The 27985-nt window shown below is 43.7% G+C and overlaps 1 protein-coding gene across 3 annotated transcripts; it reads right to left on the bottom strand.

Annotated features, from left to right (window-relative positions):
* Positions 1 to 229: 229 nt before the first annotated feature.
* LRRC74A (leucine rich repeat containing 74A) lies at positions 230 to 27967 on the bottom strand. 3 transcript variants are annotated; one of them, XR_014513124.1, is made up of 16 exons: positions 27650 to 27946; positions 25562 to 25681; positions 24295 to 24470; positions 23208 to 23315; positions 21007 to 21103; positions 19429 to 19478; positions 18200 to 18281; positions 14648 to 14733; positions 12468 to 12662; positions 11156 to 11251; positions 9247 to 9390; positions 6744 to 6851; positions 5491 to 5576; positions 3728 to 3805; positions 1686 to 1760; positions 230 to 438 (listed from the first exon to the last, which is right to left on the bottom strand). XR_014513124.1 is itself a non-coding variant. In XM_083448534.1 (15 exons), the coding sequence occupies exons 1-14, from the start codon at positions 27684 to 27686 to the stop codon at positions 3745 to 3747; spliced, it is 1446 nt and encodes a 481-aa protein (XP_083304660.1). In that variant the 5' UTR covers positions 27687 to 27947; the 3' UTR covers positions 230 to 438; positions 3728 to 3744. The 3 variants fall into 3 exon arrangements, 2 of the variants coding, with proteins under 2 accessions (XP_083304660.1, XP_083304659.1); XM_083448534.1 differs by lacking the exon at positions 1686 to 1760 and having other exon boundaries at positions 27650 to 27947; XM_083448533.1 differs by lacking the exons at positions 230 to 438; positions 1686 to 1760 and having other exon boundaries at positions 1974 to 3805; positions 27650 to 27967.
* Positions 27968 to 27985: the final 18 nt, after the last annotated feature.

Below are 27985 nucleotides of genomic sequence, written 5' to 3'. Positions count from 1 at the left end.
TCATTTCTTTCAGATTGTAAGCCTGAGGGCAGGGTAGGGACTGTCTCCCTACTGAGCTTCTAAGCAGCTCTGAGACCCCTTTTGGCCAAAGCGAAAGCTTTTAGAGAATGCTTTTACATGTGCAAACAAACAGGATGCTAGGCACTGTACAGAACAGAGGAATAATGCAGTCTGCTGCACATAACATTTCGTATTAGGATTTTAAAAGAAGTTCGGTTTCCCAGGAGAGTTAGCCAATGCATCAATTTTATTCCGCTCCTGCCCTTCTTTCTCTCCATCTACAGAGGCTGCTGGATAAAGCCTTTAAAGAAAGAACAGCCCTTTGATTGGATCGTCATCCTTGAACCCGGGAAACCAAGAGCCAATTCAGATGTTTGAAATAAGTACAATATACAGTCCTCCTGGGCTCGCTTTGTTCTCTGCGATTAAGAAGCCAACCTGCAAACGGAACAGCAACTTCTTTTATAACTATGGAAACTTATTATCTAGTCCTGACAAAGCATTTTTCATCCTCTAGCTAAGTCAGAGTTTTAGCTAAGTCAGCATGCTATTTTGGTGTGTATTTTCTTATATGCCTGAGCTTATTTTGCATTTGCATCCCCCCAACCCACCGAATAAAAATATTTTCAATGATTTAAGACTTCTTTTGCCTTAGCCTACTCAAAGACTGTGAACTATCAGTGTGCCACATTTCTTATTATCAAACTTGTATAATATCATATTCCTGAAGAGAGGCAATTGTGAGATTCAAAGTACCCTGTATTAAGAAAGAAATGGTTGCACAAATTTCATAGAATCACAGAATCATATATCTGTTACAGACCTGCCTTTTACTGGATTAACTACTGCTATGGAACTTGATCATTCTGTCAAGAATTACCATATTTTCCCATGTATAAGACGACCCCTATTTTGGGGGACTCCAAATTAAGAAAATGGGGGGAGATTGCCCAGAGTTGTTCAGCTTTTTGTGTGGGTGGGTGCTTGCCAAAAACCACTTGCCCAGTTGCCACAGTGGCAGCCAATCATCAACAGGCTTTGTCACAGCCACCAATCACCCGCCCACTTGCCACAGCAGCAGCCAATCGACAGCAGCCCTTGCGACAGCCACCAAGCACCCGCCAAATCGCTGCTGACAATCTCCTGCTCACGGCTGCAACCAATCACTGCCCCCCCCCGTACTATAAGTGTATAAGATGACCCCCAATTTCTAACATTATTTTATAACAAAAAAATTGTCTTATACACGGAAAACTATGGTAAACCTCATCTAAAGGCTGGATGTGCACAAGAAGCATCTTGGGCTCCTCTAAAACAGCCTCGCATGAACTCAGTTTAAAGGACCCCTGACCATTGGGTCCAGTCGTGACCGACTCTGGGGTTGCGGCACTCATCTCGCTTTATTGGCCGAGGGAGCTGGCGTACAGCTTCCGGGTCATGTGGCCAGCATGACTAAGCCACTTCTGGCGAATCAGAGCAGCACACAGAAACGCCGTTTACCTTCCCACCAGAGCGGTACCTATTTATCTACTTGCCCTTGATGTGCTTTCGAACTGCTAGGTTGGCAGGAGCAGGGACCGAGCAATGGCAGCTCACCCCGAACCGCCGACCTTCTGATCAGCAAGCCCTAGGCTCTGTGGTTTAACCCACAGCGCCACCCGCATCCCTGAACTCAGTTTACTCACCTTTAAACTTTTGACATGGTGACCCAGCCGCTCAACGGTTCTCTGTATCTCTAGCTAAGGGCTCATCCAGATGACCTGTTTATGCAGCATTTCAACCTGATTTGCTTACACAAAGCTTACAAGGTGGTTAGACTATGTTTGGTCTTTATTGCACATTTCCTCTGCTTTGTTTACAGGGTGGTTATATGACAATGAGCATTCATTCTGCATTCATCCTAATACTGTTGTGGAGTGTTTGTACATCTTGTAATGAACCATTCATTCATTTCAGAGTTTTCCATGTATTTCTGTTTCTTTCAAAACTACAAAAAGTCGGTGGTGTGGGTTTTTTTTTTAAAGAGGGGGATTTGTTGCACTTTAACAGAGCACTTTAATCCGCTTTATTTGTGCAAACTTAACATTATGATAATTCCTCCTGCAAAATACTGAGAAGGGAGGCACTGCAGATCACACAGCCCAGTGTTGCTACTTTGCAAAACAACAGTGCCTTGCAATTTGCAATACAGCTAATCTCCTTTGTCACGCAGTGAAGCAAGAGAAGGATCTCAGCTCTTGAAGAAGAGCAAAATTCCTTAGGAAGCCTCAGCTGTTTTGAGAAATTTGTCCAGATCCCACAGGCATGCCTCAAAATGTGCTGACTGGAGTAATCTGAAGCACAAAAGACAACCTCCAAATCTTTCTTAGGGCTTATCCCCACTTCTGCCTGTCCTGTGTCTAGAAAGCATGGTTCTGAGCATGGGTTTTGCCTTTGCCTCACCACTTCCCACCAGAAACTCCCTCTTTAGTGCTAAATCGGAACAAATGGGCAATCTGCAAAAAACCCGGTTGCCATTTGTTCCGATTCAGCACTAAAGTGTGGGTTTTTCCAGGGGAAAGCGGTGGGACAAACAGCCCATAGTCATGTAGGAGTGGAAATTTATGCAGGTAAAGCAAATATTGTACCTGCTAAAATTCACTCTTCTGAAAGAAACAGGAACTCAGTGTGCAAGGAAGGCAGACTGATTGGAACTTTTACGCTTACTCTTCATCCTTAAATCACAGCAATTTGAAGTATCTTAACGTTTTCGCTTTTAGTCTACAATTATGCATACTATCTTAATGAATACAAATATTTAGGAGCATAAGTACATCAGTGCCTGCCTTATGCCAAGTCAGACTATATGTCTACCAAGCCCAGCATTGCCCATTCTCAGGCCTCAGCTGTATTGTAAAGTGCACTATACAAATGTGACACTAGATGGTGATGGTGAGCTATGGCAAATTCAATATATTTTTCAAAAAAAAATTAATAAACATTTCGCAGCGGGTTTTTAATGGGTGTAGATTCCATTTGACTGTCAATATGGATTTACTTCCACATCAGAGCTGTATGGCAGAAAAGTGCATGGCTGCTGAAGGGTTGAAATACAAACAAATCACACAATGGGAGAAGTGTGTGTGTTATTCATCACTTGCCAGACTAATTTTTAAAAGAGCTTGCTTCAGAAACAGCAAAAATGTGTCTTTGTTTCAAGCAGAGATGGGGAACCAGCGCACTCCCGATGGACTACAACTCCCACCATCTCTGACCATTGACAATGCTGGCTGGGGCTGATGGGAACTGGAGTCTGTCAACACCTGGAGGCTTTTCATCTCCTGATCTAGAAAGCACTAAAACTGCTTCTGCCACACTATAAATATAAAGCATATTAGATGATGATGTCTGAAAAGAAATGGATTTCGCAAAATGGCATGAGCCTAGGTGGAAGAATCATGACAGGAATGTCTAATTGGTGACCATGACACATACAGTTCCACATGGGAATGTAAAGATAATAATAATCATAAATGCACTGCTTGGGGGGGTTGTACGGTGTTTTCCCTAGAATATTTTAGATTCTGTATTTCTTTCTTTTGGAAATCAGTTGATATTTCAGTATATTTTACGATCTAAAGTCAAGACTTTTGATTATTTCCCCACTTCCAGTACATCTCCCTCAGCCCACAGGACATGTTTCTTAGCTTCCTGACACAACTTATCCTTCCATCCTTCACTGGCTGACCTCACTCCTGGACCTGATTAGCCTTCTTCCTCTTCCACCTCCTCAGGCTTCTTTTCTGGCTCCTCAACTTTATAATTACTAATTTGAAAGGCGAAGGAAAAAAACAGTGAGGATTTGTTTTTTGAAAAAAGAAAGTTTACTGAGAGTTCTATCCAGTGTTGCACAAGCAGAATGTTGCACAATGGATCTTTCATTTCACTTCCACTCTCTCCACCTCCACCCCATGCTGCTCCCTTTACCCCCTGAAAAGCATCTCAGGAGGCCGGGGGGCCTACCAAACATGGTGAGCTATGTCATATAGGGCTGCAGTGGGAGGGAGAAATTGCCCAAAATTGGAGAACAGAGCCTTGTACAAGCTACCTTTTGCTCACGCGATATGGGATGCATACCTGATTTTTTCTCCCTCATCCCCCAACAGACCTTTGAAAAGAACTTAGCGCTGGGCACAGAACAAACAAGAGTATTTTTGCATATGCTGCTTTCAAACCCAACAGTCAGATCTATCCACCGCATCACATGTAGAAATCGGCTTCGGGCACATAATTACCCCCTGTGTGGCTGTGTGCCGAAGGCTCAGTCCTGCACATGATGCTGAAGGCACATAACCAGCCTGCCAGAGGCTGGAAGCAATATGCGCTGGCCATTAAGTTGCGAGCTGTCCAAACAATAAACCCGATAGCAGGGTTCTCCAGCTGTTTTTGGACTACAACTCCTATCATCCCTAGCTAGCAGGACCAGTGGTCAGGAATGATGGGAACTGTAGTCCAAAAACAGCTAGAGGCCCAAGTTTGGGAAACCTTAGCATATAGCATTATCACTAAAACAGTTCTATTATCACTTTAGAAATGAATCTACATTCAGGCTCTTAGGAAGCGTTGAGGCCAAAGGCAGTATATTAACTGTTTTTAATTCTGACATTTAAAATTGTTGTAACCAATCCTGGGACATGCTACAGAAGGGAAGGTAATAATTTTAACACCACCAACAACAACAACGAAGAGACTGAATTTACAAAGGAAAGAACAAGGAAGAAGCATACAAGATTGCCCACCCCTTAAAGGTAAAGGTAAAGAGAGCCCTGACCATAGGTCCAGTCGTGACTGACTCTGGGGTTGCAGCGCTCATTTCGCTTTATTGGCCGAGGGAGCTGGCGTTTGTCCTTAGACAGCTTCCGGGTCATGTGGCCAGCATGACTAAGCCGCTTCTGGCGGACCAGAGCAGTGCACGGAAACGCTGTTTACCTTCCCGCTGGAGCGGTACCTATTTATCTACTTACACTTTGACATGCTTTCGAACTGCTAGGTTGGCAGGAGCAGGGACCGAGCAACGGGAGCTCACCCCGTCCCGGGGATTCGAACCGCCAACCTTCTGATCGGCAAGTCCTAGGCTCTGTGGTTTAACCCACAGCGCCACCCGCGTTCCACCCCTTAGAGACCATCAAGGTCCAAGCCTTAGCACCTTCAGACCTTCTCAGTGGCTGCTCCCAGACTTTGGAATTCCCTCCCTAGAGAAGCTATACTGGCTCCCTCCTTGTTGTCCAGACAGAGCCTGTTGACTCCTCCTAACTCAAAAGAACGCCATGGAGGTCAGTGTGTGCACCCTTTTCCAAGCAGATTTGTAAAAGGTGAACAATTTTGGAAGTCATGCCATAGGAAAATGCAGACCTGCGGCCTGGTTGAGAGATCTATTTGACCTCTTGACGGAAAACCAGAAATTGAGAAGAGAATAGAGTAACAGGCCAAATCTGGCTACCGTTTACTCACCTGTAGTCCACGTACCCCGTCCTGCTTTGGTCTAGCTTACGCACCAGCTCCACAACCTGTACGCGGTCCAAGGGGATCTTTTTTTGCTTGTGATACAAGAAGAATAACATTATTGAAATGGAGTACAGTTACATATTCCAGAGATGGGGAACCTGTGACCCTTCAGATGTGCATGGACTACAGCTGCCGTCATGCCTGGCCACTGGCTTTGCCAGAGCTGGAGTCGAGTAACATCTGGAGGGACAGAAGTTCCGCCCTCCTGATATATTCCTTCCTCTGTTGGGTGGCTGTAAGGTAATAGTGCCCACCTCCCTGTCTTATCTGCTGAGAAAGGGACCATGCAACAGACAGAGCCTGCTGACTCCTCCTAACTCAACATCTCTAAACACATCCTGTTTATAATAATACACCTCAAACTGCCGGAAACATAGGTGCCAACTCCCTGGGCCCCGGATGCCCAAGCACCCACAAAATTAAGGGGCTGGGAACCCACAAATTTCGGTGCCATGGCCATGCACACTGCATGGCACCCACGGCCCCGGGAGCCAAGCTGGCACTCCTGGCCTGAAACACAAGGTGGAAAACCCAACTCTCATGACCCTCGCTCACCACTTCCAATATTTATGTCCAATTCTGAATTTTAATTTCAGCACCCGCCCCTGCCCATTGCCAATCTCACATCTAGATTTTGGCCGATAATGTTTCAGCGCATCCACACTGATTTGTTTGAGTTATGTGTTCAGATGGCTCAATCTCTGCAACTCGTCTCGTTCTCTAAACAGCCACGACCCCTGCCAACAAATGTCACAGCTTTTCCTGACTGTTTGATGAGCCAGTTGTCTCTCTTCCCATCTGCTTCTCTGTACCAGCAATACTTACGGGGATGAAAATGAAATATTGTAACAATAAACCACAGGGTTTGTGGTAGGTACTTGGAGTAGCTAGAGATGTACCAATGTGAGAAAATAAGTCTTGTTTTCATCTGTCTACACTAAACGTTTAAATTACTTCCATACTTGCTTGATTGTTTCACTTTCCAACAATGGAAAACATGGGAACTGCAGTTCCGGGAAAGGGCTGAAGTCCTCCCAGCCAATATTGCAGACACCCCAGTGAACTTGCAAGACCCAGGGGTCTTTGAGAGAATCCGTGATAATTTAAACCAATCAAATCTCTTTAAAATTAAAATTCACATTCAACAAAAAAAAAAAAAAAAAAAAAAAATTCTAGTATAGTCGGCCTCTGGGACATACCAGCATCATGGTTCTCCGAAACTCCGCCACGGGAATCTTCATGTTGCCATATTTGTCCATATTCCTAAAGAAGTCCCAGAGCCTCAACTTGTGTTCATCTAAATAGTTCTAGGAATAGAAAATAGAAGAAACCTATGTGAGACCACAAGTCGGATCCCTCTCCCCTGGATAGCATTTACTGTTTTTCTTATATATTCAGATTATATCTACATCTTGGACTTCTGATGCAGAGGCTACATTTTCTGCTGCTCAAAACCACTAGATAGAACCACTCTTGAAGCGATTCTGCTTATTCTTTTGCTTCCTTCCTGTTTATCTTTAAGCATTTACAACACAAATATGTTATTGGGTGCTCTTTATTAACTGAAAATATCATCCATTTACTTAAACCTGCCCATTGCAGGAATATTCAAGGCATTAAATGGTATTTCGGATGGTATGGATGGGCCCTAAGATTAGTACATGATTCTTAGTTGTGGCACTCACTTAATGGAATACCCTCCCCAGAGATGTTCATTAGGCCAGTTCTATTTTCTCTTTTAAGCAGTTAAGAACAGTGTTGATTTTTATAAATATGTCATTGCTGAGGAAGAAGTTAAGATTATTTTTTGCGCTTTTTTATTCTCTTGGATTATTTTATCACCATGGGATTTATTATTGAAATGTTTGCTATCGACTCAAAAGGCCTGGTAATAAATTGCAAAATCAAAAGATACTGGAAGAGGTCTCTCGCAACTTGATACACTGCCACATGCAATTTAGCCTGCAGCCCAATGCACATTTACTTGGGAGCAAGCACTATTGAAGACAATGCAACTAATTTTAGGGTGTTTATATTTCAGAATTGTGGAAAGAAGATTTGGGCTGACTCCAGGCCTGGGTCTTCATATTGCTAGGAGGAGACTCTTATATTGGCTCCTGTGAACCTCTGTCTCAGCACAGCAGTTTATGCCCTCAAAATGTAGGGGAGTGATAGCCAATGTGGTACCCTCCCAAAGCTGATGGACTCCCATCAGGCTCAGCCAGTGTGGTCAATGATCAGAGATGATGGGAGTTGTAGTCCCTAACCCCTGGAGTATGCCACCCTTACGGATTACGGTAGGTCAGGTTGGAGAGTAATTGCTTTCTCTCCAGAAGTACTGTAATGTTATTTTCCCATTCAATAGCACCATCTACTGAGTCTTGTAGAGAATGCATGCTTTTGAAAACAGGAGTCGACTAGGAAGCTGGTTTATGTGTAGCATGGCCAGATTATTATTAAAGGTCTCTTGTACCTTTAATAATAGTATTTTTATTACTTGCATTCCACCCATCTGACTGGGTTGCTGCAGCCACTCTGGGCAGTGAAAGGTTATGTCGAAAAGGCATTTTGGTTTTAAACTCTTCTAAAACAAGGTTAAGGGACGCGGGTGGCACTGTGGGTTAAACCACAGAGCCTAGGACTTGCCGATCAGAAGGTTGGCCGTTCGAATCCCCGCAACAGGGTGAGCTCCCATTCCTCGGTCCCTGCTCCTGCCAACCTAGCAGTTCGAAAGCACATCAAAGTGCAAGTAGATAAATAGGTACCACTCCAGCAGGAAGGTAAATGGCGTTTCCGTGCGCTGCTCTGGTTCGTCAGAAGTGTCTTAGTCATACTGGCCACATGACCCGGAAGCTGTACACCAGCTCCCTCGGCCAATAAAGTGAGATGAGCGCTGCAACTCCAGAGTCGCAGACTGGACCTAATGGTCAGGGGTCCCTTTACCTTTACCTTTAAACCAAGGCTAGTGTAAGTGTGCTGTTTTCTGACGTTTAACAATATTTTAGTGCTAATTCTCTTTTTTGAGACAATAAGCCGAATCCCTTTTGATGTATCTCTGTTGTCTGTTAATTTTTGGGGTGCCCAACTCTTGAGTACATCCAGGTTCCAACATCAAAAATTCCCTAGAACTGAGAATCAGGTTACATGTCAGAACTGCAAGCTTGCATGCAAACTACACACTTCATAACATTGCTCCAGAGGAGAGATGAGGGAAGCAAGCTCGGGGTGACAGCAGCCGTGGCTTGCACCCGTGCCAAAAACAAATGAAAACCCCTGTACATTTCCTTTAAAATGTAAAAATTCCCCATGGATGGGCATGTTGGCCCCCCAAAAGAGAACATGTCCGGGATTTACCAGACGTAGGGCAACCCTAAGTAACCTCATTTTGATGAGCAGCAAAAGCATGGCTTTTAAGGGGTGTGCTCTCTCCAGTAATGCAGTGTTCCTGTAGTACAAGTGCAGTCTTGAGATAAGATGTGCAGTCTGTAAATAACCAGTGGTGGATGCACTGTTTGAAAAGCCTGACTGTGCAGCAAGGCCACTAAGAAAGGAATTGGAAACCTGTGGCCTGTCAGTTACTGAACTCCATTTGATGGGAGCCTAATCATTGTTGGAATGCCACGGGTTCTCCGCTGCTACCCAGAGAGAAGCAAACTCTCTCTCTCTCTTTGACATGACAAAAATGCGAGAAGAGGACCTCACCTGAATCAGCTTCATTGCATCTGGCCGTGGTGGAATCTTATGGGCAACGTGGCCTCCAACCCCTCCATAGACAACATCTAGTTCAGGCCGTATGTCACAGACTACATCCAGCAACCTGATGAAGCCTTCATTCACCAGCACATTCTAAAGCAGAGCAGATTGGATTTAGGGCAGACAGGCTAGATCCCATTTCCATATACAGTGGAACATTGGAAGCCAAACGTCTCAGAAGCCAAATGTTTCGGCTCCCAAACTCCAACGAACCGAAAGTGAATGGTTCCATTTTTAAACGGAAGCTGAATGGCTTCTCTTTTTTCTCAATGGGGCTTGCTGGCTGCCCCATTGAGCCTCAGTTTCGAATGTTTCAGAAGCCAAATAGGCTTCTGGAACGCATTACGTTCAACAACTGAGGTTCCACTGTAATCGGTTACAATGGGATGACAATCCTGGAGCCTGTCTGGTTGGTTTCAATGTCCAGGGGATAGGCTGAGAGTACGTTGTGCAATCCATCTCAATCAAAATTTGGGGCCCAGGCAATCCAAAAATTGAATTCTATGAATAGAACAAATGCTCTTATTTTGCATAATTGATTCTGCCCCCTTCTAACTTTTTGTTTACTTTGCTATTTACACACACACACACACACACACACACTGCTATTTATCCAAAAAAGGCCTCCAGTGTGATTTGCCAGTCACTAAAAACAGCCCCTGTCCTCAGGTTTATAATCTAAAAAGATGCAGCACAAATGGAAAATGGATTGAACCCAGGACAACACCCTGTGGCTTCTCATTTGTCACTTTTCCAGGATGACAAAGAACCTTAGTGAGCACTCTTTGGGTTTGGTCAGCCAACCAGTTACAAATCCATCTAACAGTTATCTCATCCAACCAACATTGTACCAACTTTCCCAGAAGAATATCATGGGGGACTTGGTTAAAAGCCTTACTGAAATCAACATACACTATGTCCACAGCATTCCCCTGATCCATCAAGTTGGTAACTCTATCAAAAAAGAAATGAGATTTGTCTATCATGACTTGTTTTTGAGAAAGCCATGCTGGGTGTTAGTAATCACTGCATCCTTTTCTAAGTGCTCACAGACTGACTGTTTAATTATCTGTTCCAAGACCTTTCCTGGTATTGATGTCAAGCTCACTTGTTGGTAGTCACCTGGGTCTTCTTTCCCCTCCTTTGTGAAGATGGGGACAACATTTACCTGCCCTTAGTCTGCAGTGACCTCACCTGTTCCCCAAGAATTCTCAAAGATTATACACAGAGGCTCTGAGATTACATCCACAAGCTCCTTTGGTACTTTTCGGTGCAGCTCACCAGGCCCTGGAGATCTGAATTCTTTTAAAGTAGCTAGGTGTTCCCTTACTACCTATTTTCCTATCTTGGGCTGCTGCTGCCTCCTTGCATTGTTTATTCTGTTATCACCAGACTGGGCACTTTCCTCTTGGGTGAACATAGAGGCAAAGTAGGTGGTGAGGAGTTCCGCCTTATCTCTGTCACCTCCTAGCATTTCTCCGTCTTCTCCATGCAGAGGACCTACTACTTGCTTGCTCTTCCTCTTGCTTCAAACATAGGTGAAGAAACCTTTTAAAATTATTTTTAACCTCTCTTGCAAGCCTGAGTTCATTCTGAGCTTTGGCCCACCTGACCGTTTCCCTGCAACTGTTGGCTACTCGTGTATACTCCTCCTTCATGATTTCCCCTTTCTTCCATTTTTTAATAGATGCCCTTCTTAAATCTCAGCTCATCTGTAAGCTCCTTATGCAGCCACACCAGTTTCTTCAGATGCCTCACGCTCTTCTTTCTTGCTGGAATTGTCTGCATTTGTGCCTAGGCAGGATTTCAGCATTATGAATTATGAGGGCTACTGAACTCTCCCTTAGCATCCTCTTACCGAAATATTGATTTCTTCCATTTTGGTGCTTGTGTTCTTTCTGACACATGAGACGAGAGCAATGGCGCCTTCTACTGTAATGGGATTGTGGGACATCTATAAGGAAAAGAAATCAGAGATGATCTGAAGACAGGAAAGATTTCACTTGCTTGAAAGGAATGCACCATCAGTAGTCCTAAGGTTAAAGAACTGAGTTGAAAGGTCGGGGATGGTTCCAGTTCTGACATGGATATTGTGTGGCAATACATAAACGCTTTACCTCAGTTCTTGATCTGAGAAATGGGAATTATAGTGACAGGACTAAGGGCAGTGGAACGCACTGCTTATCTATTGCCATCCATGGTGTGCTGACTGGGAGGTGGGAGCAGCAGTGGCACATTGGACTGCCTGAAAATTTTAACAAATCAGTATGTACTGTATTTATATTTATTGATGTTTTTGTTGATTTTATTCTTATATTTTGCACTTTGCTATATATTTTTATGAAAGTGCATTCATAAATAAATAAATTGTCCTGATTATATCTACTACATCATAACAGTAAAAATAAACAGATATTTAAAGTGAACAATAATAATTTAGTCAGGGCAAATCCTATTCACTACCATTATAACGTGGGTGGGGGGGTACGGCTTGGTTCTTCAGCCACACTTACTGTGGAGGAAGAGAGAATTCAAAAACAACAGAAGACATTTGGTAGTGTCTCAGATAGGTTGTGAACTCCCTTTGGCATATTCATCATATGTTTGTCTCTACATTTCTCACTTAATCAAAAATCAGTCACTTAATGTAAGTTATAACCTAAGTTTTATGTGGCATGTTGCCCTTCTTAATGGTGTGTGATTTATTAATCATGATATTTCTTCTTTACTTTTTCCACTGAGTTTCTCATTTTTAATTTCATGTCTGCCTGATTAGAGAACTGTAGATGTAGACATAGCCTTTCCGCTAACAAACAACAACAACGAAAACCTTTCGGTTTAACACGTTTCCTCCAGTTTGGAATGCCCTTCCTTCAGCTATACCTGAAGCATCATCAATTATTTGCTCCCAACATCTTGTAAAGACGTATCTTTCTCTGCTGGCTTTCCCTGATCAATAGGCTGGACTTTGTACCATTTGACTTCTGCTTTTATGATATTGTTCTAGTTTCTTTAAGTTCACTTGTAGGGTGGTTGAACACTTAGACTTTTTTTTTAAAAAAATTAAGTGGTTTAGAAATATTTTTGAATAAACAATTTACAAAAACAAAACATCATTCATATACCATATGCTGCCAAGCTCCAAACCAGCTCAGAAAATAAAATCCTACCTTCAGGATTCTAAGGGTACCATTAACTTCTAACCCCTTGCACAACTTTAACGTCCCTTCATTGTTGATATGGTTGCTACTGATGTCCAGCTCATTTAGCACATTGTTGACCTTGAGGGCTTCCCCAAGGGCCAGAGCACCCTCATTCCCAAAACCGTTCCATGAAAGGTCCAGTACCTTCAATGCTCCATTGGCCTCCAGAAAGAGAAAGAGAGAGGAGAAATTAACGTTTATTTGTGGTTTCATGTATATGTTCTTTTTAACCCTGTAAATCACCCTGGAACCAGTTCTGGAGACATAACAGAAATAATAAAAATAGAACTCTTCGGGAGGAGCACAGAGACAAGGAACGCCAAGGGAGTGCAAACGGACACCTTCATCTGCCCAGCTGCAACAAACCATGTCTCTCCCATATCACTACCTACAGCCACAGCAGGCGCTGTAACTCCCAAAGGTTTGACTTTACACACCTTTCCCCCCAGCAAGGCACACTCCTCCATTGTCTCCCGAGACAGATGGGTACCAACTGAGGGGCTTACTTCCAAGAAGACATGCTGAGGATGGCACTGTAAAGCTCTCTGATGGTTAAAGTCCAGTTTATTACAATGTGAATGGCTCTTCCAAAATTCCTTTAGGATCAGCTGCAAGTCACAGAATCGTGTCTGCTCCTTCAGTGCCAGTTTTCGCATAATGGTATCTAGCTTGTACCCTTAATAGCACCACCAAACAATAAAGTAACTTGATTTCCTCTTGGTGCCTGCCCAAACACCAGTGATTTTATTATTATTTTTAATCCTTTTAGCGGTGCCAGGCAATTGTGCCAGCTTATAACCCACCAGCCAAAATTTTCCTCACAGGGCTAGTTTATATTCCAAGCTCGTGGGTTGTGGTTTTAGCTATGCTTTAAAAAAAATCACTTCTGTACATTGCTTTGAAATCTTCTAAAATATAAACTGGTGGGATATAAAAGTGTTTGAAAATAATAAATAATAGTGCCCAATTTGGACTTTGGAATGTGGGTTGACTTAGAGGGGCCTCAGCTGGAGTGTGCAGCAAGGTAGGTACGGCATACCCACAGTGTGTCCCAGAAAAAAAGGGGGGTCCTGTTTTTTTAAGCAAGACTACAGTGGCCCTTTTGGGTGCCACGATATCACACACTACCTTGTCCCCCCCCCCAAAAAAAAGAAAGCTTTTTTTGGGCGAGATAGTCACACAGGTCACGTAACTTGCCCAGGAGTGCGTCCTGAATGTCGCTCATCCCGGTTTTTTATCTGAAAAAGTTGGATGGTGTGGATATGGTACTGCTTTACCAGGTGCTCCCCCCCCCAAAAAAAAAAATGTTTAAGGGTACTCTCATTTTGACTCAAGTGAATTGCTATTTTATAGTTCAAACCGGGAAAAATAAATACAGTAAATGGACAAAAGTACGAAGAACATGCATTGTCTCATATTACACAGCTGACAGCTCACAATTATTTTCCGACTCGTATTGAAATACTGCCCCTCAATGAGGCCAAACTTTCATCAGCAAAACAACACACATCCACATTCCACACTACTTCACACATTAAACGCTCACTTCCGTCTGAGACTCAGGAAACATCATGACAGGAAATGAAGCTGCCATAGGAGGTGGTAACAACGAAACTGACCAATCAATGTGCTATTCAATGGAACTGACAATTCACCGTGCTAGAGAAGAAACTAAAAATTTTAACATTTTTAGTTTCTTCTCCCGTTAGATTCACAAAATATTTAGAGGTATGCGTACCCCTGCGTCCCCCCAGGAAAAAAGCACATGTGCCAACTCCCTATGCGTGCCCATTTTGCTGCCACACTGAGCATAAGACAAGCCTGCTGGATGAAGCCAATAGTGCGTCTACTCCGGCATCCTATTCTCACAGCGGTTAAGGAGATGCCCATGGAAACCAGAAAGAGGGACCTGAGGGCAACAGCACTCTCCCAAACCATCTATGAGATGGAGCAGTAAAAGGTACTTTGAGCAGCAAGGGCACCCTGTTTGCTGCTCTTAATCACCACAGGGCTCTTTCCACCATTGCCTCTTCATCCCCACACGCCGGCCCTGTTCAGGCATTATTCCTGAATTGGTCTCCAGCCTCGCCTTGCTCCCGGGATCCTCTCCCCAGCATCCGCGAGGGGGAGGCCCAACGGAGTCTTACCCTGAGGCCTGCACTCAGGGCTACAGCCCCCTTCATGCGCAGGTGATTCCAACTCAGGTTCAGAACCTCCAGCGATTCATTGTTGGCTGAGGAGAAAGAAAAAAAGAAAAGAAAAAAACTTGCTGAGGATGCAAAAGATTGGGGTGGGTGAAGATAAATGGCTCTCTGGAGTTGGGTCTGTGATGATCCCAGACTCGCATTGACATAATTAGGACGGCCCCGGGATTTTTCTACATTTCAGGGGTGGTGGGGTTCATATTTGGGGGCAGGTCGGTTCTTGATATTAAATATGAAATGGCTGAGGGCTTTTCTTTGCTTTTCACAATATTTTTTTTGTTGGGGGAGGGTGTTCTTGCCATTAAATATGAAGTGGCTGAGGGTTTTTTCTTTGCCTTTCACAATAAAACCTTCCTGCCCCTTCAACCTTCTGCCTTCCCCACTCCCTGCAAATGCCTCAGCAGCAATGATACAGTCATGACATACAGTTGTTAACAGTGACGGTTCTTTCCCAAGGATGTGGCCAGACTTCTAAGGGGCAACCTTCTGAAGGGGCAGACTTCTAAAGCCAGACTTCTAAGGGGCAACCAGTACAGTCATACCTCGGGTTGAAGTAGCTTCAGGTTAAGCATTTTCGGGAGCGTGTTACTTCCAGGCTTCACTGCTCAAGCATGCACAGGTGCTCAAAATGGCATCACGTTCATGCACAGAAGTGGCGAATCGTGACCTGCGCACGTGCGGATGCGCAGACGCGGGTTGCGTTTGCTTCAGGATGTAAACGGGGCTCCGGAACAGACCCCGTTCGCATCCAGAGGTACCACTATGTGGGTGTATGTATGTGTGTGTGTGTGTGTGTGTGTATACCGTACAAACACACACACACACAGACACACACAGACACACACACAGATACACTGAAACATAATCAGTCAAGAGTTTCCAAGGTGATTCTAATTCTGGGACCCAATTGTGCCTCTGCGGAGCTGTGGTGGAAAGAGATCTGAGAAAACAGTTGGATTCCTACACATTCCCAGAAGCTTTCCCTCTTGGTTCACAGAAGTCGCCAATTTGGTGTCCCTCAGATGTTGCTGGATTACAACTCCCACCGTAGTGGCTGGGGCTGCTGGGAGTTGGAATTCAGCAACATGTGGAGGGCACCACATCACAGCTGCTGGGATGGGATGGCGCATCCTTTTTTTAGAAGCAAGCCTTCGTTTCCAAGCCAGATTTTGACGGAGGCATAAGCATATCAAGCTATCTATCCACCACCCCCTTTGGCTCTCATCATAATGATGGATTTATCTGCCTCTTGCAGGCATCCGCTGACCTTCATGCTGGATTAATAACATTAACAATGCTGAATTGGTTCTGTGAAAATGCTATTTCTGCTAAGGGGGTAAGCTCCAGACTAATTTCAAGGAAACTCTTATCTGGTTAGAAATCACATATCTGACATCCATTTTAACACCAAAAAATGTGTGTTGTTTGTGTGTAATGGAAATGCTCTAAAAGTTTGGGGTGTTATTCCCAGGAAGAGTATTAGAAGCTTATTTGTCCAATAAGTGAAAAAACAAAATTACCGTATTTTTCGCTCTATAAGATGCACCAGACCACAAGACGCACCTAGTTTTTGGAGGAGGAAAACACGAAAAAATATATTCTGAATTTCAGAAGCCATTACAGCAAGAGGGATCGCTGCACAGTGAAAGCAGCAATCCCTCTTGCTGTTGTGGCTTCTGGGATAGCTGCGCAGCCTGCATTCGCTCCATAAGACGCACACACATTTCCCCTTACTTTTTAGGAGGGAAAAAGTGAGTCTTATAGAGCAAAAAATACGGTCTGTCGTACAGTGGTACCTCGGGTTAAGAACTTAATTCGTTCTGGAGGTCCGATCTTAGCCTGAAACTGTTCTTAACCGGAGGTACCACTTTAGCTAACGGGGCCTGCCGCTGCCACCACACAATTTCTGTTCTCATCCTGAAGTAAAGTTCTTAACCCGAGGTACTATTGCTGGGTTAGCAGAATCTGTAACCTGAAGCGTCTGTAAGCTGAAGCATCTGTAACCCGAGGTACCACTGTATATCTGATAGAAAGAAGACTACAGCAAGTTGACAGGGCCACCCTTGGTAACTACTGCTTGAATTTTCATGGTGAGGCCAGCCTTTTTTTCCTGCCACAATAGGGAAGGGCAAAGCTATCCACTATTCCAGAAGTAAACTGAATGCCTCAGAGGCACTGACTTGGGCCCCAGGTTATAGGTGTCCAATGGCACCTGTAATGTAACGTGACGTCATGATGTCACTTTGGGTCGGCAGGTCAGCGGCTCTTCCGAGGCCTTAGAGATTACATCCGAGACCTTCCAAGACCTCCAAAAGCAACTTGGGTCGGCAGGTCAGCGGCTCTTCCGAGGCCTTAGAGATTACATCCAAGACCTTGCAAGACCTCCAAAAGCAACTTCCGGTTTCCACCAGAAGTCTCGTCAGAGGTCTCATGAGGCCTCAAGTAACCGGAAGTCGCGTCAGAGCCCCGCATTGTGGGTGCTAGACTTGGCGCCTATGGAATGCTTCCTGGCCACAACATGGTCTCAAATCCATGAAATGATGAGGCTGCTTATTTATTTTGCATTTCTGCCTCCAGAGTAGGAGTTAGCAGACTTCAGGTTTGTCAGACACACTCCAAGTTTTTTAAAATTAGAACTCAAAGATTTATCAACCTGAGCCAGTTAACAAATGATGCAGAATGTCTCTGAGCACATTATGAGCCGAAAAAATTGTTTTCAGTATAAGAACTGAAGCGAGCTTGCAGTCTTTACACAAAAAACTCCTTCTGATTAGCTTTCTTTGTTTTGGCAGTCCGCCATACATCTTAAGCACTGAAAGCACCTGGCTTCCCCCAAGAAATCCTGGAAACTGTAATTTGTTATGGGTGTTGGGAACTAGTTTTGCAAGGGAGAAACTAGGATTACACAGTCAAGAGATATTATAAATTGTCAGGAATCATACTGTATTTGGAAGGCAGAGTACCAACATTAAAATGAATGCTATATTAGCTTTCCCAAAGTCTTCTTTAATTCTTCCATTTTAAACAAATGGTTATGATAAATTTACCAATGCACTGCTTCAGAAGGAGCCATTGCACAATAGGCTTCTTGCAGAATAAATGATGAATGGGTTAGTGGATCTGCTGCCTGCTAAGAATGCTTAATGTGCTAGTTTCCACCTGTGCTATATTTATATATTTGCAAATAAGCCAACTGTTACAAAAGCAGCAGAAGACTCCAGCGATCTCTCCATACCCTCCAACATTTCTCCAATGGAAATAGGGTTATCCTAAGGAAAGGCAGGACATTCCTGGATCAAATCAGAAACCGGGATGGCTTCTGTAAATCAGGGATGTCCCTGGAAAATAGGGACACTTGGAGGGTCTGTCTCTCCTCCAAAAGGAAACCAAACAGGTAGTGTTGCCTCTTGGAACTTCTTCCTGCTTGTGGAAGCAGGGAGCACATAACTCTTTGGTCCCACTTGTAGCCATGTAGAAATAATGAAGACGGGTTACCCAGCATCTGTCCCAGCTGCTCTCCTCCCTTGTCAGCAAACTCATTGTGGCTGAGGTCCAGCTCTATCACTCTGTAATTGACCTGTAGAGAGAAATGGTGCACAGACCTATGAGCTCAGTTGCAGCCTTCAGACCAAGCACTGGACTGAGACATCCCGTTTTCCTAATTTGTAGTATCTAATGATCATTGCTTGTCGTGCACATAAACACCCATTTGTGGTGCGCATCAACCTAGTCCACCAAGATACTGACAGTGATGACAAAAGAACATAAATAAGAGCCTGATAGATCATGCCACTGTCCCATATAGTTCAGTGTCCTGTTCTCAGATGCTTGTGGGAAAGTCACAAGAAGGATTTGAGCGCAAGAACAATCTCCTCCTGCGGTTTCAAGCAACTGGTATTCTGAAGCATCACGGCAGGTATTTTTATAAGTTGGCATACTCTCAGTGTCTGGTTCAATGCACACCTTAACCCAAAGTCTGCTTCTGATTAAGATTTCAACATTTCAAAATTTCAATACAGTGACCCATAAAGAAACCCACCCCCCCAAAAAACAACAGAAAGTTCAGCAGCAATAATATTTCACCCAAGAGGAAGTCAACAAGCATGAAGGAATTCATTCCCTGTAGTGGAGAATGTGTGTGTGTGTGTGTGTGTGTGTGACTGAAACAAATTGTGCTCAACACAGTGTGCTGCTATTTCTTCCTTTTTACTCACAGTACTGAGTACATTGTCGATATAGCATGAAAGAAAATATTCCCCGTCCTCTTTTCTTCTGGTCTCTTATTCTCTGATTCTCCCTCCCCAGTCCTCCAGTGCATGGAATATAATGGTACCTCTTACCACAGCACCTTTCTGGCAACCCACATTTCCTCTCAGGGCTAAATTAAACATGAGAAGCAGTTCCATTAGGCTTCCTTATGACAATTTTAAAACGAAAGAAAATCAGGTGACCACTAGGTGGGCGGAGTGAGGGGCTCCTCCCTTCCTGCCATTCGCCTGCTCGTACTTTTCTACAGACCGCAGTTTTTCTATCCCATCTCCCACCTGCTGCATGAATAAACAAAGGTTGGCGAGAACGATTTTGAGCAGACAAGGCATGAAGTAGCTTCTCTTCCCGCTGCCTCAGGTCATTGCCATCCCTCACTTTGAAGGGGGCATCATAACCTTTCACTTACTGCCTTTTGCACAGACTCCCAGAGTTTCCCCAGCTCACATGTTACTCACCATTAATGATTCCGAAAAATATAATGCTGTCTCTTCCCTAAAGTTGTTTCCTGAAGAGGAAAAGAGGATGCTAACAGAGGGTTGTTTCACACGAGTCAATTACCTACATTGACCTCACCTCCATGTAGGAAAATCACATAGACAACACATGCAAAGTACATATATCCTTTGTGCATGACTGAAACAGCCGCATTTGGAGCTGGAGTCCTCCTGATAAATGTACTATAGGCAGTGCTTTTTCTTTTCTTTTCTAAAAAATGTTGAGGGGTGTGTGCTTATCCTGTTGGCTATTTTGCAGTATAGTAACGCTGCAGAGAGCTTGCTGGGGAGACCATGCATTAAAAAGGGACTCAAAAATAACTTAAACAAGGTTTTAATAAGAAAAACAAAAACTCCTTTTACACTAAATACATTAACAAACAAACACGACCCAACCACCAACCCATCCCCCAGGGTGAATGGCAGAGCTAGGTGCTGCTCCTTATATACTACACCCAAATGCTGACACAGCTTAATCAATACAATGCAGCACCTGCTATGTTTCACAGCTGTAAAGCTGGGTCTCGTTAGTTTGCTCTGGCCCTTGCTCTGGCCCATTAAAGACATACACATCGGGTGGAACAATGATGAACCTTTACATTTAAAGAAACCATTCAACATATCCCTGTGTACCCCCAGGAAAAAAGCACTGACCATAGCTTTATGTGAACTTGTTGCTCAGTGCAATGCATGCACAGCCTTCCTTTGTAGAGATTGACTTGTGTGATGTGTTCCCCAGACATGGATTGTGTATTACAAACGTCACACGTCAAAACAATGCAGAACAAAGCAGAGGTTTAAGATTGTTTCTCTCATTTCCTTCCCTCCTTTTCCCATCCCTATTCATGGCTCCCTCCAAAGGGCTTACGGACTTCCTACTTTGGAATGACTCAGATGTAATGCATGGCGTTCACATTCACAAACACATAATAGAATCAGAACATTAGAAGGTGGAGACAAAAGGGAACTTCTACTGATATTAACGGCAAAGACCAAAATTGCTCCTCATATACAAATTCAAATATGTGCAGGTCGGGACTACAGTCTAATTGAAATGGGGTAAAAGCGGACTAACAGCTAAATACTGCTGAAATGTGGACAGGCCCTTAGAAAACGGTATGGTTGGCTGGCATCATGAATAGGAAGCACTCCACACTGCAACATTTTGTTGCAGGTCCCACTTGACCCTCACTCATTTATAACAAAAACATGAAAATCTGCAGGTTCACTTCTTCTTCTAGCCCCAGTATAGCCTGATCTGACTGGAAGTAGCCAAGAATTCAGGCACAGGTCTTCCCAGCCTTGTTGTCTAATATCCCTCCCCAGGTTGGTGCCCTCCAAATGGTTTTGGACTTCAACATTCATCAGCCCCAGCCAGCATGGTCAGTGGTCAGGGAGGGATGAAAGGAGCTTCAGTCCAGAACACCCGAAGGACTTCAGGTTGAGGAAGGCTACTTCCATGTGTTCCTGTGTACAGTATTCAGAAATATCAGTGTTGCTGAGTAATTCCACTTGTGTCTATAGAGGTAGAAATCGTACCTGAAAGCTGAACAGCCCGGATATTTGAAATATTATTGTAGAACATCCTGCAGATAGCTTCAGCTCCTTCTGTGTTGAGATGATTATTTGAAATATTCTGGAATGCATGGGGGAGGGGAATAAGGCAAGGAAAGAAGACGAACATCTTAAAAGGATGAAGCTGTTCTGAATAAAGAAGCGTTTGAGGAATGTGACCAGCCTACCCCCAACATGGTACTATCCAGATGTCATTGCACCACTGGCCATACTGGCTGATTGGCATTACCATCTGGAGGGCACCAAATTGAGGAAAGTGGAGTCGGACCTTTGCAAAGATACAAAATGAAATGGTATACACTGCTCAGATTCATGTGAGGATCACAGATGCCAGCTCTCTGGGGCTGAGGACAGCTTAGCTGCCCCCCATATGTGGGGATAGAGCTGAGGCCCCCCCCCCCAATCTTGCACACAATGAAGGTGTCCCCCCCCCCCATTGTGGTACAGAACTCGGCACCTCTGGTGAGGATCAATATTTAGCTGATGTTTCTGTTCTCCAAATGCTGTGATGCACTTCTCCGCAGTTTGAACATCTCAAAATATGCATTTAAATGTATTATTAAATAAAATACAGAGAGAAAGTATAAATATGTATGTCAATGTTAATTGCACCTAAAATGCATATTTAATGTGCATATTTTTCATCTGAAGCAGGAGAGAGCAGCATTGAAATAGTAAGATGCGTGGAAGGAGATCTTAACCTTTACCCTGCTGCACTGGCCCAGGTGAAAGTTCATCCCCACCTGCTGTTTGCACGAGGAGGGGGGGGGGTTTCATTGTTTATGATGCAAGCTTCTCTCCTGGTGCAAGCAGCAGGGAGTATTTGTTGGGGGCAGCACTTTTGGTGAGACCTTGGCAGAAGGGAAAAGTTTATACTCTCCACACTCTGTAGTTCCCTACTATACTATACCCTCCTTCTAGATCCTATTTGCATTTGAAACAACCTGCATGTTGACTGCATTAATTTATTTAAAGTCATGGGTATTTGGGCCCTGACTTGTTGTATTCACAAACAGGACTGCAAAAAAATGTGAAATTTTCTCCTCCCCTTACAATTTCAATGCACATCTATGGATAAGCCGCCTTTCAGATTTGTGTGAATATGGGCCCGGAGTATGATGTTATTCTAGGGGCTAATGCAGAATTCAAAGGATGAACTTACACATGGAACTCAAGAGACTGTGTGAAGATGCTACTTACGGGCAATACTGATATGGACAATGATACGTATATTTTAGAAAGCTAAATTTAGCTTTCAAAATAATTTGATGTGGGGCTTAGCTCTGCTGCACATGGCATTTCTGCAGGGGGCCCTGGGATGGTCTCCAGGCTCTCACCACCAGATAAGGAGGTATATCAACAATCTCTTGCTCAGGGACTCCCCAAATCCTGAAGCTGATCATGTTGGGAAACTGTGTACGTGCAGCTACTCAGACAGAGTCAATTAAGGTTTGGCAGACAGCCAGAAGGCAATTTGAAGAAGTAAGTCTGCCTGGTGATAACAGAGACATGGAGACCTCTCCCTGATTGGTCAGGCTCTCTCAAGGGAGTGATAATTAATGGCCTACTAACTGGAATGTGTTAGTTCAGTAGTTCAGAGGTTCAGAGTTCTGTGTGTCAGTGTAGGAGTTGTGAGTCGTGTATGAGAGAGCTAGCAAAAGATCCGTGTTCTGTTCCTGTAAATAGTCCACTGTATATAATAAACACCTAACTACAAGTTCCTGGTTCCTGCTTCGTCTATCCTGTCTGCAGCCAAGTAGCCAATTGCTTCCGCGGATTCTGCGTTTACTCTGCTAGGTCTGGCTAAGGTCCTGCAACTAGTCAGAAAGTTGCGAAACACCAAATAGGTTTGGCCAATAGATCAATCCACTACTGTGATTCTGATGGTTTTCTAGGGTTCCAGACCTAAGTCCTTCCTAGCCCTTGTATCCGAGAACATATAACTGAAGGGTTGTGGGCTGAACATGGGACTTCATGCATTGAAAACATGTAAGCTATTATTGTGAAATGAGAAGGCCAGTGAACAGTTTCCAGAGATAAACAAGAAAAAGGTTGTAAAACACTTTGCACATCAATAATAGCAATAATAATCAATACCAAAAAAAGAATGAACTCATCAAGTAAGTGAACTCCCTTCACCCTCCATACAGGGAAAGATTGGGTACCATCTCCTGGATGTAGCAGTTCTCCCGCAGCATCTGCACCAGGTATGTGGTTCCTTCGCCCAGAATCCAGTTATCTTCTAGCTCTAAGTGGGTGATGGTTGTGTTGGACTAAAGAATGCAAAGAGGGATAGAGAACTACAGGAAATCAGCAGAACTGACTGACAGAAAAGGCTTTTTAAAAAGTTCTCTGTTTGCCCAAAATATTAGTTTTTGCAGCTTGACATCACAAAACCACAAAGAACTGTAAGCCAGGACAGTTAGCACTGCAGCTAACGTTAATTGGATGAATGCAGCTAATGGGCTTTGTTTTTAAAGTTTAAACAGCAGCTAAGCAGAGGAGCAGATTAGGACACCTTTGGGATCTTTACTCCCAGATGAAAAACAGCTTTGGGAGAGGGAGAATTTACAAACAGGAGACAGATGAATTATATTGGGATAGTTGTGTGTGTGTGTGTGTGTGTGTGTGTGTGTAGAGGGGATAGTTTCCTGTTTAACCCCGGCTCCCTCGGCCGATAAAGCGAGATGAGCGCCGCAACCCCAGAGTCAGTCACGACTGGACCTAATGGTCAGGGGTCTCTTTACTTTTTTTAATTCTTTGATCAAAATCTCTCTCTCTCTCTCTCTCTCTCTCTCTCTCACACACACACACACACACACACACACACTGAAGGCAGTATTTACCATGGGAGGAAGACAGGCTGTTTGTTTTTTTGTTTGTTTACATCTTGGTTGTAAATAGAACCTCTTAGGTTTACAAAATTAATAATACAGGCACCAGCCTTTCCCCTAGCAGGGCTAGCAGGAGCTGGGAAATGTGATTCTGATGGGGAAAACAGTGTGGGACCAAGTTGCAGCGTGTAAACAAAGAACGTCAGTACAATTACAATTCTGGTTAAAGCTCCAAATGTGAAGGGGAAATATGGGGACAGGGAAGTTGCCATTTACGCAGTACGGTTAACCAGATCTAGTGATAAGACAGTGTCCTCTTTCTTCCTACATTTAAGAATAATCTTCTTTCTCCCCAAACTGGGAAAAAGCCTATCAACGTGATGTGAAATAGTGTGGACTATTATTTTGAAGTACTTACAACCAGAGCAATGGCAATGGCTTTCGTTCCCTTGGGTCCAAGCCCATGATGGTTAAGGTTCATGGTGGGTTCTTCCATGTTACGAATGAAGTACGAGACAGGAACCACTCCTACCAGCTTGCAAGCCTCTATGTAGAGTTCTGCACCCTTTATGGTTGCAAATGATCGGTCAACATCTGGAAAAACAAACCAGTCTGATTGGCATAGCATTTCCCTGTGATCACTACAACAAAAACAGACGTGCCCTGACCTAGACTTCAGTAGCACAGTCGCTAAGGAAAGGTTTAAATTGATGGCCCCTAAAATATTAGGCAACTGAACACCTCTGAAATTCTCCCTTATGCCTTGCAAATGTGCAAAACTCACGCTGATTCCAGGAAAGAATCATAAGATCACAAATATCTCTATCCTTCCAGTTATACCAAGCCTGCACTACAATATGCACTGCATCTATAGTTAAATCAATCCTATTTGTGTTCAAGACAATATCAACCAGGTAAACCAATACAACAAAGAAAATCCATTTGCAGGGTTGATGTAGGTGCACATTCTTGTACATGGCTGGTCCACATTTTATTTGATGGTTTCCTGATACAGATGTCTTTGTACATTCACTGGCTGGGCTACTAGTCACATACAAGTAAGTGCAAATAGAACTAGATTGTGGTTCCTATATAACATTTTGAGACTAAGAACATAAGAAGAGCAGGTCAATGGCCCATCTAGCCCAGCATCCTGTTCTCACAGTGGCTAACCAGCTGTCTATGGGGAACCAGCAAGCAGGATCTGAGCAGAAAAATATTCCCCCTTAGGCTTGCAGCAAATGGAATTCAGAAGCATTACTGCTTTTGACTGTGGAGCAAGAGCTTAGCCATTGTGGCTAGCAACTCGCATTAGCCTTCGGTTAAATAAGATTGACAAGGCCTACTATTGTCAAATAACTTCGACACTGATATCTGTGGCTGACCCATGTCTTGTTTTACCTTAATGAACCAGAATGAAGGTTATAGAGGCATTCCTCTGTTTAGCAACAAAACCCATACTTTTAAACAGACAACTACTGACATGGGTGTAGCCGAGATTTATGTTGGGGGGCAGAACCTCAGTTAGTTTATTTTTATTGATTTGCTTGATTTGGGTGGGGCAACTCCCCCCCCCCATGCCCATGACTACTGAGTGTCTTCAACAAAGTCACTACTATCTTACAAGGTTATTATGAGGCTGAGGGGGAAGGTTTGGCTGGAAGACAAGATACTAAACAGTCCACCTTCTATCTCAAGGTCTGTGTCAGAATTTTCATCCCTTGACTTCTCTTCTTTGTCAGTGGTGTCAGTAACAGACAGGATCTCTGCAGACGTGCTGCCTTCTGACATCTCGCCATACTCATCTGGAATGAGATTAATTGCACACATTCTGCAATAGGAATACAAGCCCCCTTGCTATGCCTATTATACTACACAAGAAGCCCTCGTTGCCCATCAGTGAAGCCATTCATGAACCCAAGCGCCTTAAAGAGCTTTCTCTCTCCTTCCCCAGCCATGGATCTTTGCCCTTCTCTCCAGTGTGCATGACACTCACCCAAAAGCTGTCAGAGGTTGATGGTTGCTTTCTGCTGTGAGATCCAGAAAAGTCCACCACTAGCTGTCTTGTGATGTTCGCCTTGCAATGGGTCTGCTGTTGCTCATTTCAAATGAGGTTCTCCTCCTTTCTTGGTGTTTGTCATTTCTCACACCTACAATCACTTACAGTGACTGGGCTCCCCACATTTTGTTGACCCTACCACCTAAAATGATGACAACTGCTTTCATCTCTTTCTTGTGTTGCTAACTTGGAAGACACGCCAGCTGTGTTTTGTATCAGGCAGAGAAGGCTTTGGAGGTTGGGGGTGGGGATTGTGCTGTTCTCTAATAAGATGAAATGGTTTGAATGCCACTCTGCACAGGCATTGGAAGCAAGATTTGTAACTAGATGCTATTAGATGTGATTCCACCTCTCTCACCTCCAATTCATAATTTATTTTACAATTAGGCAGAAACGGCTTTGGAAAACTGCCCCTTAAGACAACTCAAACTGTACAAGGGATTTGTTGCTATACCTCGTCCAGCCAAATGAAGGAAAGAAAAAAAATGTGTTACTCTTTATTCAATCGCTTTTTTTGCACCGGGTGTTCAACCTCTTCCTTCCACTTATTGGGTTACTGAGCTGCACTTCTGCAACCTTCTTGAGTGTTATTCAATATTTAAGCTTGACACGAATGATCCCCAGTTCAGCCATTCAGGTATCGATATGGGTGGAAAAAAGAGTGCTAGTCAAGGCCATTGACAGGTGTGTGTTGGGTTTATTGGTTTGTTTTTCTTTCTTTCTTGTTCTTGTATTATGTATTTTGTGTTTCTATCTTGTGTTTTTGAGTTGTGAACTGCCCTGAGGTCTACAGATGGAGGGCAGTATACAAATTTAATAAATAATAATAATAATAAATAACAAAATTGATAACCACAATTCAGAATGAACTGGGCTTCAAAACTGTCTTGACTTACAATCAAAGATTTTGGTGGGTGCTGGGAATGGATGAATGGCTCGTAAATGAAATGAAATAATCTAGAATAAAGGATCCAAAAAAAGCCATCTAGGCTCAACCCCTTATTTTGAAAAGCGAAATGGACCACCCAAGCAGGGTTGGCCCAATAATTTTTGCACCAAAGGATAAGGTAGTGACCTCCTTCCCCGGTTCCATATTCAGAAGCCAGCTGGATGGGCAGCTGAATGCTGCTTCAACACTAGGGATGCAATACTGTCCCCTCACTGGACCAGATGGCAGCAGGCAAGTGAAGGGATGCAAGACAAGCCATGGGGCAAAACCGAACAGGTAGAAGGCTTAGGTGGAATGACTGAGAAGCTGCCACTGCCCCTACATAGCATCTGCTGCCCGAGGCAATTGCTTTACTGTGCCAGCCTTGCACAGATGTTCTTCCCTAATTCTGCCCCCTCCTCCCAGTCCTACCAGTCCAGACAACCTTTCTGTTGTGGTAGTGTGTTTGGTGATACTAGTGGTTGGTTCTTCTACCTCAGCCTCACTGTTGTTGCCTGTTTCATCAACCTGAGATTCTTTATAATTCCTGGCACATGTGAGCATCACTTCCTAGTTTCTTTTTGTGAAAAAGATTGCTGTGGGGAAGGAGAGTTGGTTTCTGGACTCACTTAACCCTGAATACTTCAGAGTTTCATCTAGACACCAATGCCCTGCTTTCCATTTTTGGCTCTTATACATACACAGATAATTGTGATTTCTGCTAAAGCTCTAAGGGCATTTGTTTAGTGATTGCTGTTTTAAACAAAACACATACAACACTCTCACCTTCATCCTCCTCAAAGTCAAAGTTCAAAAAGTCCATGGTGTTGTTAAGGAACCAGGCGGTCTGCTTGTGGATTCTTCCCTTTCTTATAGTGTTATATGTAATTGATTGTGCTCTCTATTTCAGATTTTTTCGAAACAGAATCCTTACTGGAGTTACCCAACCATAACAATTTTTTACATCACAGAAACATTTCCATGACCTCAGGTGTCAGCTGGTGATGTGGAATCCCAGATGGGATTGTTTCTGATTAGGAAGACATTTCCTAGTCACTGGGACTGTCTGAGTGTTGTGCATGCTGTTTGCCTCCTCTTGAGTTCAGGTCACTTTAATTTCAT

The sequence above is a fragment of the Podarcis tiliguerta genome (assembly GCF_965153285.1).
Source record: "Podarcis tiliguerta genome assembly, chromosome: 1".
NCBI classification, from domain to species: Eukaryota; Metazoa; Chordata; class Lepidosauria; order Squamata; family Lacertidae; genus Podarcis; species Podarcis tiliguerta.
Note: the sequence above shows the minus strand (reverse complement) of the source record. Positions and strands in the feature narration are given on the sequence as shown.